This window comes from Sinohyriopsis cumingii, chromosome 5 (genome assembly GCF_028554795.1).
Source record: "Sinohyriopsis cumingii isolate HCF-2022 chromosome 5, ASM2855479v2, whole genome shotgun sequence".
Classification (NCBI taxonomy): domain Eukaryota; kingdom Metazoa; phylum Mollusca; class Bivalvia; order Unionida; family Unionidae; genus Sinohyriopsis; species Sinohyriopsis cumingii.
Window position 1 is genome coordinate 106,736,602 of NC_142965.1, and position 20,559 is coordinate 106,757,160.

Consider the following 20,559-nt stretch of genomic DNA (forward strand, 5'->3'; position numbering starts at 1 on the left):
TGTAGATATGTGAGAAAGCATGCCAGTAGCTTCTCGTGGGTCGGTGGTTCTTTCCGGGGTTTTCCCGGGTTCTTCCTCCACCATTAATACTGGCCGCCATATATGGCCTATCGTGTGCTGAAAAATGGCGTTAAACCCCACAACAACCAACCAACGTCTATCCACATTGTTTTACAGCGAATCTGGGCACATGGAGGTAAACAAAACATCGTCTTGAACAAGTGCTTTATGGTGGATGAAGTTTCAGTTGTCCATAAAAAGCTAATTAAATTGACCAGTCATTTATTTATCCTGTTCGATTTTCATAATGGTAACTTCCATGACGCCCACGTGCCCTGACTCGAAATTTATATGCTGTATGAAAAGTCTAAATTGGTCAATTTACATGTGATTTATGGCGATGTCCACGGATGCAGCAATGATCATTCCCAACTAACGCCATATGCACAATTTAACAAGCAATCTAGATGGCTCAGATTCTTTCGTTAGCTACATATTCAAAGGAACGACGTGAAACGAAGTGTAACGACCGTAGATAGATAAGATGATGGCATCGTGCGGGCATAAAGAAAACTGACCAGTCGCAAACTTCTGCTCACGCTAATGCGCTTGACCAAATAAACACGCGTATAAGAGACACATCTCTGACCGTTTTGCTAACCGCCGTTTAACACCGACAAGCTATTGGTCACACAATACATTAACAACAGAGGCTAAAAGTGCGCGGTATTACCGGTTTTATCGCGGTATTTTGTTTCGGTAGTCCATCAGCAAGGAATGTACTGAATGAAATTCGCGAGTATTTTCTTTCTAATTAAATGGTATTATCTTCTTTAATTTTGTTATGATAAACTTGCTCCAAAACTATTTCTTTCCACACAAAATAGTTGTATTTTTCACAAATTATGTTTAAATAATAAAAATATAAATATATTTATGAACAGTTATTCACATGTTTGGCATGTGCCACGCATGCCAATATAGCTGAATAATGGGATGTTATGAGAGATTCGTGGGTTCCAATCCCGGCCATGTCATACCAAAGACTTACAAAAATGGTAATAACAGTTTCCTCGCTTGGCGCTCAGCAGTAGATGGTTAGTGTTAGGACTGGTCGGACTGGTGTCAGGATAATGTGCATGGGTGGGACATTGTAGCGATATGACAATTCAAAATCTACGTTAAAAATCAAAATCACACATACATACACATCAACTAGAGAATCTCTAGAGTAGTTTTCCTCTGATCAACGGATAATGAATGACCGCCATTAAGCTACTGTGTGATGTACTTCGATCGAATTAATTGTTTACATGAACTTAGCAATGACCTTTGCAAATTTCTTCCGTGACAAAGTACAAACCATTAGAGATAAGCTTGAAACCACAATTTCAATTGACTCGTCGTCATCATACAGTTGGGATACAGAATTAGAGTGGCAACCATTAGCAACATTTGAACCTGTCTCTTTGGGTTTCGTACGTACACTCCTGATGAAGAGTTCATGTGAACTTCATCCAATTCCAACATCAATTCTGCTTGAGTGCTTAGATCCAGTATTGCCTTCACTAACTGATGTTATTAATACGTCTCTCTCATCCGGGGAATTCTCATCATTTTTCAAAACTGCAATTGTAAAGCCTTTGCTGAAAAAACCAGCACTAGACCATAACGATTTAAAAAAATACCGCACAGCTTCTAATATTCCATTCATAACAAAAATCTTAGAAAAGGTTGTTCTATCCCAGCTTGTATCTCATCTAAATTCAAACAGTCGTTTTAGCAATGTACAATATGCATATCGTCCTTGCCACAGTACTGAAACTACTCTTCTAAAAGTAGTTAATGACATTCTCTCTACGTTGGATAGCGGAAAGATTACAGTCCTTACCCTCCTTGATTTGTCCGCAGCATTTGACACAATAGACCACAATATATTTCTTCACCGTCTCCAGCATGTATTTGCTATTCATGATACAGCCTTACTGTGGTTCAAGTCCTACTTGGTCAACAGGACACAAATTGTATCTGCAAAGGGAATACACTCCAGCCCAGTTGATCTATGTTGTGGTGTTCCACAGGGGTCTGTTCTTGGTCCTGTTCTCTTCATTATGTACACTCAGTCGCTCTCAAGTGTCATAGATCATCATCCAGTGTCTCGCCAATTGTACGCTGATGACACCCAAATATACAAATCTAGCCACCCAACTGAAGTTGATGCTACCATCCAAGGTGTAGAGAGGTGCATTTCTGATGTGATATCATGAATGACATGTAACAAGCTGCAGATGAATGATGATAAAACTGAGGACATTCTGATCACAACACAAAGACTTTCTCATTCACATCCTTTACCTCAAACAATAAATATCAGCAACACCAACATTAAATTCACACAATCAGTACGAAACCTAGATGTTACTCTGGACAGTACTCTCACATTGCACCAACATGTTATGAACATATGCAAGGCATCAGCTCAATTCGCAATTCTCTTTCAGTTGATGCCACTGGTGTGTTCATTAGTACTTTCAAGACTGGACTATTGTAATTCAATTCTGTCTGGTTCATCTCAATATCTGCTCCAGAAACTTCAAAAAGTTCAAAACACAGCTGCTCGGATCATACTTAGAGTACCACGATCAGAGCACACCTTCCCGCTGCTCTGTACCCTACACTGGCTATCCATTCGATCCAGAATCAAGCACAAAATGTATTCTCTGTGCTACGTTTCACTGTCGGACTCTAGTCCAACATACCTATCTGACCTCACCCATTTGTACACACCAGCAAGATACTTACGCTCCTCTTCTGACAATCGTATACTCATTATTCCCACTATGAAAACAAAGTCATATGGACATCGTTCTTTTGCATACCATGGCCCAGCAACGGAGAATGAATTGCCCACTGAACTTAGACACAAAGACAATGTGATCGCATTCAAGTGGGCTCTCAAAACTCACTTATTTCGACTGCAAGAACAAACTTAAAGACCTAATAATGTTTCCTACCTTAAATATTCTCAGCATGTTCTTTTTTAATGTTTTCTAATTTCATGGTGTTTGTTTTTGAAATCATATCATTATGGTTTTTTAATCTTATAGGTGTTGTCTAACGTTGTAAAGGGCTTAGAGCTTCTAAAGATTAGGCGCTATACAAAGTCCTCATTATTATTATTATTATTATTATTATTATTATTATTATTATTATTATTATTTGTCACGTGTTGTGGCTATATAAAAAAAAAAGAGTAACACAAGAAAGAGTGAAAACAACAAGCTTCGACAAAATAGAATAATTTATTTTACTGGAAAAAATGACAAATATGAACTTACGGTTTCAAGAATCAAATCCCAAAAATAATCCAAGGATAATCAGCGAATCAAAATGTTGAAGTCCTGATAACAAAATGCTCTAAGGATTTCAATTTCGAGTCCCGACGAATAATCCAAGATGGAAGACGATGACGTATGATGTAACCTATAGTGCTGAAGTATACATTTCATTGTAGAAACAAGAATTATCACTCCGGTTTTGGAAATCTGAATACAATTTTTTTAAATAAGAACTCTCTTTGATTAAGAATCTCACATGAGCACACGCATTTTCCAGGAAAAAAGAAATAACCCTTTTGAATCGAAGTAATTTGAAATAACTCCAAACAGCACAACACAAACATTCCATTGTAAAGAAAAAGCCCAGCTACTACTGAGAATATCTCCCCAAAACAAAGGTTGTATCGTATTCTAAAATGCAAAAAGGTAGTCACGTGATCATATTTCAGAACCTAGTCGAAATTATGTACTTGTTAAAGATCACGTACATCCAGTGTGTCAATGACAAAAACAATCATTTTACTATAAGAAATAAAATATATAAAACAATTTTTTTACATCTTAAACACGAAGTCCCATAATGACCTCGACAACAACTAATCATTTTAAAATAAAATTAGAACTTATTTACGTGGTTGCTACTAATTTTGAATCAAGGTCAGGATCTAAATCAACACCTGGTATTTACAAAAAGAACAGTCAAGGTCAAACTATTTTCTGAAAAAGGTATCATCTATAGTGAATAAATTTTAATTACAATAGCATGGAATAAAAATAAAAATGGCAAACAAACACTGAAATAAAAATAAATATATATTAAATCAGATATAATTAAATCAAGTAGACATAATAGCACAGGCAAGCCACTGAATTAAAAAATTAAAAAATATGTCATTAACCCAAATTACTTATATTATAAAACAAAATATTATATATATATATATATATATATATATATATATATATATATATATATATATATATATATATATATATATATATATATATATATTCGAATCATTACTAACTTGTGTGATTCATTGTCAACACTTCCTATTTTTATCAAAATGTACAATGTCATTTACAGCGTGTCGGCTATAGTTTAAGTACAATCACCCCATTTAAGTTAGTGTTTAGGCAACTACTTAAATAACAATTAAATTGCTCACATCACATTCATTAGCTATAAGGTACATGCCATTTAATTCCGGGTGTGGGTGGTTGATTTTATTTCCAGCCGATGTATTTCATTTTCTTTGTCTAGTACCAGTTTTACAAGTCTTTGGTATGACTCGGCCGAGGTTGGAACCTGCGACCTCCCGCATCCGAGGTGGACGCTATAACTACTTGGCCACCGGAGAGGTGCGATATAAAGTGAAAGTACAGAAGCTGACATAACAAATCTCAGAGTTTACATTTAAATAAATGCAAGGAATAACAAGAACATATATGACAGTCCAGTAAACATTCAAAAGTTTTTAAAAGACCTATTTTCGTCTGGGAGGAGTAATTAGGACACACAACGATGGAAATATATAATCTGATCATACCATATTTCATTCTGCACAACATCGTGAATTATTTCAGGGTGTGTTTCCACAACGAACTTTCACATCAGGGTCTCATAATGTAGCAAAACTTACCGAATTCGTTTGTGTGAAAATGACTTAAATATAATTCGTATTGACATACAGCGATACTCCATTCATACCATACATGCTGAAAAAGAGTGATCTGTGTACGAGTAAACCGCCATGTTTGTCCTGAGTTCTATACATGTCCATATTTGATACAACACTTAGTTTCATGGTAACCGTCGCGTGCAACAGGTAAACAAATGTCATCTGCATCTTGAATTAGCATTCTTATCTTGCTTAACATGTCTCTGTCAACAACAACAAAAACCATCTCAAGAAATATTCGCCTATAAGTGAACGTAATCAGCATTTGAATATAAAGAAATGCACAGTAAGAAGTTCTTGATAATAATAATAATAATAATAATAATAATAATAATAATAATAATAATAATTATTATTATTATTATTATTATTATTATTATTATTATTATCATTAGTAGTAGTAGTAGTAGTAGCAGTAGTAGTAGTATTAGTAGTAGTAGTAGTATAGATATAATCAATGTTCTAGTTTATATATATAATTTGTTCCAGATATTATCTTAAACACTATTTAAAATGATTGCTGAATACCTGACTTATTACTTGTGGTTTTGTTATTCATTCATTCATTCATTCACTCACTCACTCACTCACTCATTCATTTATTCATTCATTCATTCATTTTTTTATTATTTTATTTATTTATTTATTTATTTATTTGAATCAATATATTTGTTTTCAAAGTCCATATTTAAGTACCCAAAATGATATTGCATCAGTCATAAAAACGCTTTAGTTTTAAGACCGTTGTTATCAGTTGCTGCCTTTATGTTTGAAGTTATAATGAAATAATAATTTTAAAAAATTTATTTCTTGGGTAAGCATGGAGGTGTTATGGTTTTAAATACATGAAAGATGCAAACTGTGCCTCCTATTTCAATTATGATTAATCATGTTAGTTAATTGGAGAACAGTGTAACACTCCCCCCACTCCCAATGTTTGATAACAATTGTGTCAATTTGTACATTGTTTTCATTTCGTGAATTCCGCACTGGTATAGACAAAACTCTGCTATTATTGGGGGAAAATATATTATCATGATGAGAAAAGATATATATATATATATATATATATATATATATATATATATATATATATATATATATATATATATATATATATATATATATATATATATATATATACGCCAAGTACATTTGATTAGCACTGCCAGGGTTAAATCTATGAATAAGATCTGGACATTACGACCTGTAACTACAGTGTGTTCCAACATTGTAATACAAACTGGTGAACGCGGTAAGTTAAAACATTGAAACAAAGACTGCTGTACAGTAAGTTAAATCATTGTGACATTGACTGTTGTATAGTAAGTTAAATCATTGTGACATTGACTGGTGTATAGTAAGTTAAAGCATTGTGACAAAGACGGGTGTATAGTAAGTTAAAGCATTGTGACAAAGACTGGTGTATAGTAAGTTAAATCATTGTGACAAAGACTGGTGTATAGTAAGTTAAAGCATTGTGACAAAGACTGGTGTATAGTAAGTTAAATCATTGTGACAAAGACTGGTGTATAGTAAGTTAAAGCATTGTGACAAAGACTGGTGTATAGTAAGTTAAATCATTGTGACAAAGACTGGTGTATAGTAAGTTAAATCATTGTGACAAAGACTGGTGTATAGTAAGTTAAAGCATTGTGACATTGACTGGTGTATAGTAAGTTAAAACATTTTAACACACACTGGTGTTGAGCATGTACTACACCCCGAACACAGAAAGGTGAAAATAAACTGCAATTATTTCATTCGTGCAAATTTTGCAACTTTTGATTTTGTATTCAAAAATGATTTTTTTTATCCATGCACATTGCAAATATCCAACTATATCACTTAATGATTTTCAAAACATTATTTTTGTCAAGCAGAATGTAACTCTCTTTGAATTAAGATATTACTGAAAGGAACTGTGTCAGTGATTACTCTACTAAAACTGTTTGTTATCCTTATAGTAGTTATGGAAGATTTATAACTGTACAATACTGCTTTCAAACATACAACCAGGACATGGACAGTATGTCCTATTTATTAAATCTGTATTTTAAAAGGGTTTATTACAATATAAGGTGATATACATACATATATATATATATATATATATATATATATATATATATATATATATATATATATATATATATATATATATATATATATATATATATATATATGTATGTGTGTGTGTGTGTGTGTGCGTGTGCGTGCGTGCGTGCGTGTGTGTGTCTGTGTTAAAATTACTTCAATAAATGTACAGATAACCTCATTCAAAAGCCAACTCTGTTATTGTGTTCTGCATATAATGTACGGAACGTTTAGCAGGGCGCACAATTTTTTTTTACAATTCCTGGATGATTCCTTTTTATTTCATCTGCTTTATCAGAGCCCGCTTATCAATTTTCTAGCCAAAACTAGTTTATTCCCTCAAAAATTTTCAGACTTCAAACAAACTACATTGGTCAATTCAACGTAGAAGCGCATGCTAAACAGAGTGTTTACATTTTATAGGTATTTATGTTCTCAGTATAAAAGCTTACTTTTTTATCTTCTTTTCCAGCTTTGCTAGTGACAAGGATTGGACTAAAGCTTGTCAGCTGCCGTGTCTTGATTGTTATTGGCACCGTTTTGTGTTCTACATCGTACGTCATCATGGCCCTGGCAACTAATATTGTTACCGTTATCGTAGCACAGGGAACTCTTACGGGTAAGTTTGATTCTATAATGTTTGCCTGCCTTTTCGCTTCAAACTTATGTTATTGACTCAGTTTTGACAATCGTTATTAAGCAACAAGATGTCACATCTTTGTTTTGTAAATATCTTGTACTTTACATATCGATCCATATTTCCATCACACATCATCTAATAACTCGGCAACACCCTTACTTCCAGGCTCTAAACATTCAATTTTGTACATATATAGATTTCGCCAATCAATTTTTGAAAATGCAGATTTTCACATCTACTCTTTTAGCAAACATATGCATCTTGTACAACTTGGTATTTAGTGTGGGATGAATTATAATTTGTGTAACGCCTATTTAAAATCTATCTGACCTTAGGTACGCCTGATGGAGAAAAATATCAGGAAAAAAAATTAAGGACAACTTATGTATATTTGATTTAATTTATATTTTAATTTAATTGTCTGTTTGTCAATTTTATTTTATTTTTAGTTTTAATTTCATTACATGTCAATGTAGTGTAATTTTGTTTACTAGGAATTTTGACCTGAATCTTTTTATAAATACCTAATAATAGAAACACTGTTTCTATTTCTGACCTAGTTTCTGGCCTTGATTGAGGGTCGAGTAAACTACTTTTTATTTTTATTTTGTTCCTGAGTAAAATGATTGGTTTTTATGAAGGTCGTACTAGGAGTACCTGATTTTATATGTAAACATCCTCAGTGTCTCAGTTCTGGGTTTTTCGAAATTGCGCAGTATTCAGGTTTTATACCGATGTCTACAGAGAAATTAATTAGTTGGACTTTTACACTGAAACGTGTTTGTTTGTGACTAGTTTGGAGTAATAATTTAATTTTTGTCTTCAAATTATTTGGATTCTAAAAGATAATTCTATTTCCTGTAAATATTTGAGTGCTCAGACAGAATTCTTGGACAAAGACATTTATTTAAATTTTATTTTGAAATTCAAACACCGGAATATTTTTGAATGTTTAATAATAAATAAAAGAACTGTAGACGACACAGCTCTATACTGATTACAGTACACGTCATCGCCTTCCATTTTGCATTCTTTGTCGGGACTCCAACTTGAATTAATTGGAACATTTCATTATTAGGACTTCTAAAATTTAATTCATGAATTATTCTTGGATTATTTTTGGATTTGATTCTTAAAACCGTAAGTTCCTTTTTCTCCATTTTTATAAAGTGTTGTTTTTCTTCTTCTCCAGGGAAATAAATTATTAAATTTTTTCAAAAAGCTAATTGTTTTCACTCTTTCCTTTGTTACTGTTTATTCGATCCTAAACACGTAACATAAGACTCATAAATTGCAGGATATTGATTATAGATTATGGGAAGTTACGTAAAGTACGAAGGATAATTATCTACTTACTGTAAAAGGTGGATAGGCAAATAAATAAACCTATCATTAAAGAATTATTTATTAATCAGCAAAAATTATCAATTAAGTTTTCATATTATTTGTTTTTCTCTTTCCGCAATTGTAAGTTCAGTAAACGCCAATGTTGCAATGTTTTTATTTTTAATCTAAGTGTAAAAGACCAGTATCGAACAATTCATATTGTTCATGCAGAAATATGATCTCCCTCTCACTCTCTCTTTCTGTATATATATATATATATATATATATATATATATATATATATATATATATATATATATATATGTAGGGTTTGGATTCGCATGCTTGACACCGCCAATCCTTGTGATCATCAATCAGTATTTTGAGAAGAGAAGAGGACTTGCAAACAGCGTTGCGTTAAGCGGTGCGAGTCTTGGGGGACTAATTTTCGCGCCCCTTATTACAATGTCTTTTGAGTATTACGGCTACATGGGCACTCATCTGCTAGTGGCAGCAAACATACTCCATGGCTTTATCGCGGCTGCTCTGTTTCGACCACCCGAGTTCTACACACGAATCAGACCGAAGGGAGGCAAAATATCACAGAAAGCTTCTGGTGACAAAAACAGTGTCTCGAAAATGGAAGGTGAAAGATTAATTATTATGCGAACATTATCAGAGGCGAACAATGAGAAAGATGAAAAGCTGAATATGAAACAAACGTCACAATTTATAGACGTATTGAAATATAGACATTTCAGTCGTTCTCTATCGCAACCTGAGCCCTCTGGAAATTTCATAGAAACCATGAGAAGGGATCGATCCAATACTAGCGACACCTGCATTCCGGGCTATAATCATCGGCATCAAGGTAGATGTAAACGAACTTTATCCGAAACAGAAAAAGTCGGTAGTGTGCTGGATATACTGGCAGAGTCTATGTCGAAATTAGATGTGGCAGTATTTCCGAGTGTAGAATTTCTTCCAGGTTCAGCCGTTTTTGCGAAATCAACACCGTCTAATGATTCTTTGTGCAAGAGTGAAAAAATGCAATCCAAACATTCATTGCGTCATTTCGTATGTGGTATCATTTCCGATATATTTGACTTCGAAATGTTGAAAAACCCTGTAGCAATTATTCTTTTCAGCTTCTCCTTCATCGTTTCCAGTGGTTTTGGACTAATACAAATATTGTTGCCACCGACAGCGAGAGAAAGTGGCATAAGTGAACAAGAGATCGCAATTCTGATGATGATTTACAGCTTTCTGGATCTAGTCTTCAGGACTGTAATAGGATTTCTATCCGATAAAAAGTTCTTAAGGCGTTCGACTATCATAAGCATAGCAGCTGTTTTGCTGGGAATTACCTTCAGTTTTATGTACTTTGTAAAATCCTTTGAGGCTTTCATTGTGATAAGCTGTGCCGCCGGAGTTATAAGTGGAACATACGTTTCCCTATTCTCGGTCAATATTGTGGATTATCTAGGTAATGACAAACACAGCAGCGGTCTGGGATTCACCATCCTGTGTCACGGAGCATCGATGGCTTTGTTCATGACTATATCCGGTGAGTATGCTATCTTTATATTTAGCCCTGTACTTGAATCTACGATAAACCAATTTCACGAGAATTTGAAATGTGTACTTTCAGAAATTAATTTTCATGTATTCGTTTTATTTACATAATGAAGGTAAAATAGTAATAATACACACACACGCATATGCTACCATCAGGTAGATTTAATTACAATGTATAGTGTGTGCTGTGATCATTGGAAGTTATGTGGCCTAGCTACAAGATATAATTACCAAAATGATAGACTTAATTAAATTAAATGATTGAAAACAATAATTAAATATCGTTTTTTAAAAATATAAGTGCGAAATATTTAATTACTGTTTTCAATAATTTTGTTTAATTAAGTCTATCATTTTGGTAATTATATCGTGTATATAGATAACATAACTTCCAATGACCACAACATGCACTATACATTGCAATTATTAATTCTACCTGATAGTAGTTTCCAAATTAAATTATTATAGATTCTAAAAAGTAAAACTATTAATAAACTGCCCGTAGAACTAAGAAGTCCCAAAACAAGGTTAGTTTTTGCACAGGTACACGTGTTATCACACCATACTGATCATGTATTCAAATCATTGTTGTTACTAGCGTTACTGGTGAATAACCTCAAATTTACCTCTGTAATTAATACATGAATGTGACAGTGTTTTGGACTTTGTAAATTCTTTGCAATTTTTTTATATAACTGACAACGTTTATTAAAGTGGCAGTTTATTAACTACTTTCACCTATTTGCAATTTTCATTGGGTAACAGATATTATATGTACTCAGAAATAAATACAATGTGCAGCTTTTGCTGACCTTATTTAAAATCATTTTCCCAACGTACATGATTTAATAACCAAAGTGTGGACATGAACATTGATTTATTTGTTCCTTTACTTATGTGACCTTATGTCAGATCGTAAGAAATCAGATGTAGATGTTGTGTTCAACTATCATTTGGCGAAAACGAAATAATTTATCTGTATATAAAGCGCACCAAACTGCAAATATCGCAGTCCCAGATCTCCCAGAGCACTACAGACAACGCTATTATTTTTTACTGAGGATTTCTCGTCAAATGCATTGTCTGAGATCTCCCAGAGCATTATTACTTACTCTAATGTGTGCGCTATTCGTTTTACTTTACTTTTATGCGAACAGCGTAGTAACAGAGATATCGGTACAAATAAATGAAATATTTTTTATTCAAATGTATGTAAAGAATAGATCCTATTTACTAGTAGGTGTATCGATCTCCAGCGGAACGTGTTTTTTTCCTTCTTTTTCTTCAATATTTGCATAGAATGAGCCCTCAGTACTTCTGAAACTGAATCGTGTTATGTGACCTTAATGATGACATGCCTAATTCCAGTTGAAAACACGTAGGGATATTACTGTACTAAACAAGTTTAAAAGCTTGATAAAAGAACCTACCAAAGCAGTCATCCACTCACCATCCCTTCTCTACCCTGCTTTTGTATCATCTAATATGGAAATTAAAATTCGAGAATTATTTATACTAATGTGTCAGTACGCGAGTATTGGGCAATTTATTTAATAACCAGACTACGATAAAAAAAATGTAATTCTTATTTTAAACGGAAGGTGGGTCTTTCTAAATAGGTTCAAAAGCTTAACACTTTAATTAAAAAAATTGATTGGATACAAAATTATAGTAATATTGCGGACAGATGCATTTCTACAAGGCTTGCAACTTTTCGGCCTTCTCATTAAGATTCGTATGATAGCGTCCTATGGAGAAAACTAGAAACATAAATCGGTTAAGAAAGAAAGCAATTAGAACAAATAAATCAGGAGACTGGGCTAAAGATTAAAAGAAAATTAGAAATAAAGTAAAGGGTCAAAGCAAATTTGCAAAGGAATTTTTTAAGGTTACACAAGTTTGGACACCTTCAAAGCCAATTCAAGTATTACCTTATAATATTCTAGGACTAATATGCAATATGACGGCACGATACTAATAGGCAATACGAAGGCACGATACCTTAAGCAATACGACAGCACGATACTAATACGTACAAGACGACACGATACTAATACGCAATATGACGGCACTATAAACATTGAATTTTCGATTTAGAGAAGACGGTGTGCTTAAATTCTTTTTAACATCCGTTTAAAAATTTAATGATACCATCGTAGCTCTTCCGAAACTTCACTTCGTACAAAATTAACAAACTGACAAGCATTGTAACAAGTCGACAGGATATTCTGGTCGTTATTAGTGTAATTCCTCTAAATAAAGCATGTGGTTCTGATGAGATAAGCCACAATCTTCTTGAGGGTACAGCACCAGCAATTATAAGACCATTTGAATTTTACTAAACAGATCTCTTAATGAGGAAATGTTCCTCGTTCCTTGAACAAAAAGCGGTAGTATTACCAATAGACAAGAAACATAGTAAAAAAATGTAATCCCACCAATTACATACTCTTTTCATTGCATAACTCTGCAGACAAAATCATGGAAAGGGTCATTTTCAAACGCGAATGCAATTGCTTGCATGAAAATGATTTTATTTACAAATATCAATCGGGCTTTCTTCGAAATCACTAAGCAGTGTACCAAATGATAGATATGTATCATAGCATTTGTGAAGCACTTGATAATGGAGACCAGGTGTGTAATATTTGGATACGTGTCGACTGCATTCAACTGCGTCTGGCATAAAGATCTTATCCATAACTTTAAATGCTAGGAAACAGTTATCAAATCTGATAGATTGCTTCACCAATTATCTTGCAGATAGAACACAAACTATCGTTGTCAAACCACAGAATCTATAACTCATTCTGTTTTCAGCAGGCATGCTGCAAGGTTCAGTTCCAGGACCGTCATTGTTTCTTACATATACCAATGATATTGCTGATGACCTACGTATTATCACGTGACTTTCTACCTGCCACAGTTCTATCTTACGCTTCAAGATGCATGAAACATGTCCCCGATATACTCAGTGCCAGTTGTGTGTTTTAGCAAAAATTATTACCTATTCTTTCCTAAATTGAAGTTTCAAAACGAACCACTTACTTTTGTTGAAAATCATAAATAGCTGGGCTTTACACCCTGTAATACATGCACTCAGAGTCTACATATAGAATATATACTCTAACTTGCTAAATATTTAGATTATTCAAATACAAGCTGAGGAGGAAATCCTTAGATACAAATTCCTTAGACCGCTCCGGTGACCAAGTGATTAGAGCGTCCGCTTCGGATGCTGGAGGTCGCGGGTTCGAACCCCGTTGAGGTGGATATTTAATATCAGACTCTGATTAAGAGGCCAATTAATGGCTGTTATTATAGTTACCTGTCTAACCAGAAGTGTCCCTATTTGCAAGATTTATAAGGAATGCAGCTGTCCCCCCCCCCCACACACACACAGAAAGAATAAACTCTCACAAACTCAGTACTTTCATGGAATGTTTTAGATTAACTGCTTCTACCTTTGGTAGGAAGAACGTCACGGTATAATTTAGATAATTGACAAAACTTTCGAGATAAATGTCAGCCTTGGAGCCCGAAGAAAATCTTTCCCGAACTCTTGTATTCTCACATGGAACACTCTACATGAAAATGTCAAAACGGAAAGCTATTTTTCAGGTTTAAAATAAATATTTCCCAGCAAAACAATGGCGTTCCTTTGATCTGCTGATCACAAATACTCTGTTATTCATTCTAGGATCAGAAATCGAGGTAGCGACCTGAAAAACGATCATTATTACAATCAACTGATAGATAATCATTCATGCAACTGTGGGGTAGAAGCAGAAGGTTCAAATTATTAGATTTGGATTTGTATTCAGTACAGAGTTCAAAACCAGATATATTACTTAGTCTTAACGACATTTCGTTCTTATCTCCACAGACATTCTATTATTTGCTTCACTTAAACCAAAATTGTAATATTTTAAAACTTTTTTTTCGCGAAATTACAGTATGGATACGAGGCTTTGAAACTAATATTTCATTCATAGATTATAAATGTAATGTGATATTCTTTTCTCAGACTGTATAGTGATCAATTGATAGTTGACGTAGATGCATTATATACTAAATTCTATTATTTCCAAAGCTTAATAACAACATTACTAACATGTCCTGAATATCTTTAGTTTTCCTTTTTTCGAATCTTTCTCCTTTAATTATCGTCACATCTTTCTTTCTGCAGCTTGTCTAGTTTTATTAATTTGTACAACTATATTTGTTCGAGGAAGGGCTTATATACTTTGCAAAACTTGTAGCCCGACCTTTATTGCATAATTTAGCAAATAAAATATATTTTAGTAAATGCCATAGTCCCAAATGTCTCTGAACAGTGATTTTTACGCGAATCGCTTTAACTGGGATATCATGTGAAATGCGTACTCCAAAGTAATCACGGAGAAGTATAATATACACTATTTGTTTTATTTAATGCAAACACCGTAGTCTTAGACCTGCCGAAGCGTTATAGTCTACATCTTCCCTAGCGATGGTTCCGATATGATAACCCTATCTACACTTTGGCAGATCGAACAGATGTTTTAGTGCTTTGTCCTAGCGACTTCTTTTTGGATTTCACGAGTTGCCTCCCTTAGCATGTAATGCCAACTAAATCAATAGTGCGTATATACATACTCTGGGTCATATATCCTTACACAGAGAGACTAGACATAAATATCAAAGCACTGTACGTTATAGCACTTCAGAAGTAGTGTTAACCGATTAAATAATATCAAACCTCTCATGTCAGCTTGGGCTAGACAGTTGTTTTACCCGGTGTTGAGATGAAGGTGTTCTACCATTCTGTCTGCTTCTTATTATTTTGGTTTAAATCTATCCATTCATCCATCCTTCCATTCATCCACATATCCGATATTTCTTCCACCCATTGAGACTAGATAGGCACACGTTTCTATGTACCTTAATTCATCATGTTATATTTCAGGAACCCTACGAGATGCTACTGGTTCATATGTTTCGACGTTTCATCTTGTGTCGGCTCTTCTTCTGACTGGTGCTTGTGTTGGAATTATGTTACCGGTTGTGGATAATAGACGAAAAGCCAGAAAGAAAACTCCGAAAAAAGAAAACCTCGAGGAAGCAACGTCTTTGACATAGTTTGTTTCGTGGATGTTGCCAAAATCAGTATATTGCCATGCACATGTAGATTTATGGTGTTAAGGTCGCATTTATCAACACTTCACTTAAAAACAAAAATGACAATCAGAAAGAAGAAAAAACAATAGAAAACAATGCAACGCTTAGATCAACATTTGCATACGGGTTTCTGAGCGTGCGTGTGCGTTTAGGTATTAGTTTTATTGCTTTTATTCTTGTGTTTAATTGCTTTGTTGTTTTAAATCAAATGTTTAAACTGTCGTTACACTGCCATCAAGTACTCTTGAGATAATGTGCAAGCATACCATGCCAATTTAAATTCTACACAGCAACTTAGCAATATCACATGGCTACATCACACGTGTCCAGTGGCGTGTCTTGAGCAGAGGATATTAAGGATCCTAGGGGATTGTTTCAGTAACACTGACGTAACTTACGCACGAAGCAAAAAGTTACGCACGTAAGTGATTTTTTCTCGAACGTATACATAAATCGGATACATACATTTTTGCAACTTGCGCACCTGCCGTAGGTCTATTTATTTGACTTTTCAGCAACAGAAGACAATAAAGGTGTCCTTATTGATATGAGCATCCGGAACGACTGACGGCTTTACAGACGACGCATACATGTGCACAGACAACACTAGTGCTCAGTTAGATTCGTGGTCTAAAAAAATGGTCTGATGTGGAAATTCAATGCCTAATAGAAGAAATTACGACAAACTATTAAAAGCCTTTTGGTTACCAGACCACATCAAGTACAGAGAAAACTGCGGACAAAAGAATACGAGTAGAAAGATGTTTATAACAACAATGAATATATAAATGTAATATCTTAGTTAGAACAGCGGAAAAGTGAATGCAGTAAGCAATATATTGATAACAGCAAAATAAAAGTTTATTCTATATACAGCTAGAACAATAACTTTTTCAGTTTTTAAAAGCATTGTAACTAAGATAATTTATGCTAGTGTAAATTATATACATAATGTTTGTGCTTTGACTGATTTTTCAGTTAATATAATTTTGAATTAATATCTTTTTAGGCCTATTAGTTTTCTTCTGAAATTATTTCTCCTCAATAATTACTTTTCCAATCAATATCAAAATATTTTTACTCAATAATTACTGTTCCAATCAATAACAAATTATTTCTCATCAATAATTGCTTTTCCAATCAATATCAAATTATTTCTCATCAATAATTACTGTTCCAATCAAATTATTTAGCTCCATGTGCAGATACCCACACAACAAATGTACATACCATAGCATATTAATGGAGACTGAAGAGGTGAAATTGCCCTTACAAAGAGAAAAATTAGAAATTCTTGAAAAAATGTGCTAACTGAAAAACAAAAGCATGATGACACAACATTATATTTCTGTGTCCCATTCCCCCCAAAAAAGTATTTTGTGTAAGATATAATTAGACCACAGGAATCCAGTGCTTTCTTTCTACAACTGTGGTGTATTATAAAGTGTAATTGTGTGTAGAATTTATAAATTTTATTTTCTATTGGTCCTTATTAACCTAGTAATAGGCACATTTTTGAATTTCTCAAAACACAACCACTGAAATATTATGAAAAATTTATCATTATTATACTAAATATTGCCTGGCAAGTAGTTCATAAAAAAAAAATGTTTCAGATTTGTCCAAGTAGCTTCTGACAATTGTTTCCCCTATCACTGACAATATCATCAAATATCGCTTTGTTATCATTCTCTTCATTGTCATCACTATCATAGTTTATAGGAAACTTTCCATGAATGGTCATTTTGTTGTGCAGTTTGAAGACAGCTCTGATAATCGGCACACATTTTTGGGGCTGGAAGGGTAGGTGCCCTCATGTTTTGTTGATCCACCTATCAATGCCATAAAAGTAGTAAATGGGGATAGATTAGCGACAATGGGAATTAGCATTACAGAGACCCCTGGGTCAGATTAGCGACAATGGAAATTTAACATGGCGAAAAATCGTGGGTCAGATTAGCGACAAGGGAAATTAACATGGGAATAAATCGTGGGTCACTCTAGCGACAAGGGGAATTTAACATGGAACTATAGTGTGGGTCTGTCTAGCGACAAGGGGAAATTAACATGGGGAATAGAGTTTGGGCTTTTGGGATTTTTTTTTTTTTAAAAAGTTTTTTAAATTTAAATTTAAATTTAAATTTAAATAAGGGTAGGCAATGGAAAGGCTATCTCTTTTCGAGAAATATGGCTGGCCCTGAAAAGGGCCTTTGGGTTTTCTTCTTCTTCTTCTTCTTCTGCTTCTAATTTCTTCTTTTTCTCCACCAAGTTCTTATTTTATCTCCTACACTCTTTCTCTTCTTCTCTTTCTTTTTTTTCTCCTGCTCTTCTTTCTTCTTCTCTTCCTCCTCTTCTTTCTTCCTCTTCTCATTTTCTTCTTCTTTTTCAATTTTTTCGTTCCATTTGCTTATTCTTATTCTTTCCTCTTCATCCTCCTTCTCCTCCTTTATCTCTTTCATGACACCACTAATCTTGTCCTTTACCTTTTTTAAGTTATTAATTTCCATCTTTACACGATGGGGACTATAGGAATAATGGTCTTCAACGAGTCTTATTAACATCTGTTCCATCATTCCTAAGTTGTCTAAAACGTCTTACAATGTTTGTATTTTGTCCATTTGGTTAGAAGCCATCTTCTTTGTAGAATGGTTTGAACGACGAATACTGTGGGTTCTTATAGTGAAAGCGCGGACGTGAAGGAAAACATCCCCCTACTTTTCTCATTTCATATAATAAAACCCAAACTATACTCTGCACATACGCTAAGAAACAATAAACAAAATCCATAATCTACTATCCACACAATCGTACGTGAGCGGTTACAAAACCCAAACTATACTCTCCACATACGCTAAGAAACAATAAACAAAATCCATAATCTACTATCCACACAATCTTACGTGAGCGGTTACAAAACCCAAACTATACTCTCCACATACGCTAAGAAACAATAAACAAAATCCATAATCTACTATCCACACAATCGTACGTGAGCGGTTACAAAACCCAAACTATACTCTCCACATACGCTAAGAAACAATAAACAAAATCCATAATCTACTATCCACACAATCGTACGTGAGCAGTTACAAACACAAACACACACATACATACCCTCGCACTATGAAAAAAGAGTTAGTGTTTATAATCACACTACTCTACCTACACACACACACACATTGGCAAATCGATAGTTATTTCTTTTCTAGAGTATTGGGTAGCCCTTAAAAGGGCTGTTTTTTTGAACTCCAGATGCACCTATCTAATGGTTGCACCTTCCTGGCCTGGCGCCACACACGCATCTTCTTCCCCAGTCTCCTTTCACCTTTCTTCTGGGGAGCGCAGAGGGAGGATGATTCGGTTCAACACCCCAATCCTCTGTCTCGGGAATATTGTACGACATCCTCTCTTCTAGTTTCTTTTCCTCCTCTTCCCTCTGTCTTCTCTCCTCCTCTTCGTTCTTCATTCTTTCCTCTTCTACTATAGCCTCCGCGGCCAGTTCATTTAACAGGCGCCTGACATATTCCAGATGTATCTGGAGTTCAAGAAGTTTGCTTATTCTGCTATTCATTCTTGTGTTGAACAATCAACAAGGGTAGCTAGACTGCCCAGCGAGTTTCAATTTATAGTGAAAGCGCGGACGTGATGGAAAACATCCCCCTAAAAACATAAAATTGATCTTACCTAGATCATAACCAAAAAACAACAACGCGCGGACCTAAAAGAAACACTCACTTTTTTATGCTACTCATCACTATTTTAAATTTTTTTATAAATCACTTCAATAGACTATCCACATACTCAAAGCAATCCAATCTAACCCCAAATTTACACCTCAAACACCAAAAAAAAAGACATCATTTTAATCTACTATCCATACCAACTTACTTAAGCACTTACAAACACAAACACACAAACACATACTCTCACATTTTTAAAAAAGAGTTAGTGTTTATTTTCACACTACTCTACCTACACACTGGCAAATCGATCGTTATTTCTTTTCTAGAGTATTGGGTAGCCCTGAAAAGGGCTGTTTTTTTTTTGTTTGCTATGGCATTCTTGTTTTAGTTTCTAAGAATGCGATGTCCTCTGAGGATAGACTTTCTGGCGATAGGCCTGCTTCTTCGAAAAGAGAAGAAGAACTCTTTGGTGTCGATCCGACAATTGACAAAGCCTCTGTCAGGTTCAGGTTCCTGCTGCTGCTGTTGCTGCTCTCTCTGCTGTTTCTGAAGTCTGTACTTCTCCGTCCATTCTTCTTTCTCCCTGTTCATTTCTTCTCTGAAGAGATCTTCTATCAGGTCTTCAGTGATTTTTAACATTCTCACATTCTCTATTTCTTCTGGCTTCGGTATCAGACTGTGTCTGACCCTATGCAAATTCACGTAGGCTTCGTTGAGTTTAGCTAGTTTGGAACACATCTTCTTAGGAGGATGAGTCGACAATGGATGGTTAGACTGGAAACAACCCCGGTTCTTAAAGTCAAAGCGCGGACGTGAAGGAAAACATCCCCCACACGGTTTTCGAGCCGCAACGTTCAGTGAGTGTCATGCGAGGGATAGTAAGAAATGAAAGAGCATCAATCCAACATTCTTATAGCTAAACAAACCACAAAGGCATTTTTTTCAAAACACAACATTTTTTATTCAAAAATCACTTAACACTAAACAACAACTCTAACATTTTTAACAATAATCCAACATGATAACATCAAACAATTTTTTTTCAAAACACAACA

General features: G+C 34.4%; 1 protein-coding gene across 2 annotated transcripts in view; it reads left to right on the forward strand.

The window, feature by feature from the left end:
• The window catches only part of LOC149799941 (monocarboxylate transporter 12-like), a 39,543-nt gene extending 22,834 nt beyond the window's left edge, over positions 1-16,709 (forward strand). For both annotated transcript variants that reach the window (XM_089957148.1, XM_089957149.1), the window contains exons 4-6: positions 7,590-7,736; positions 9,412-10,650; positions 15,610-16,709. In XM_089957148.1, coding sequence (XP_089813274.1) covers positions 7,590-7,736; positions 9,412-10,650; positions 15,610-15,782 — 1,559 coding nt within the window. In that variant the 3' untranslated portion in view covers positions 15,783-16,709. The remainder of the gene's footprint in view (positions 1-7,589; positions 7,737-9,411; positions 10,651-15,609) is intronic.
• Positions 16,710-20,559: the final 3,850 nt, after the last annotated feature.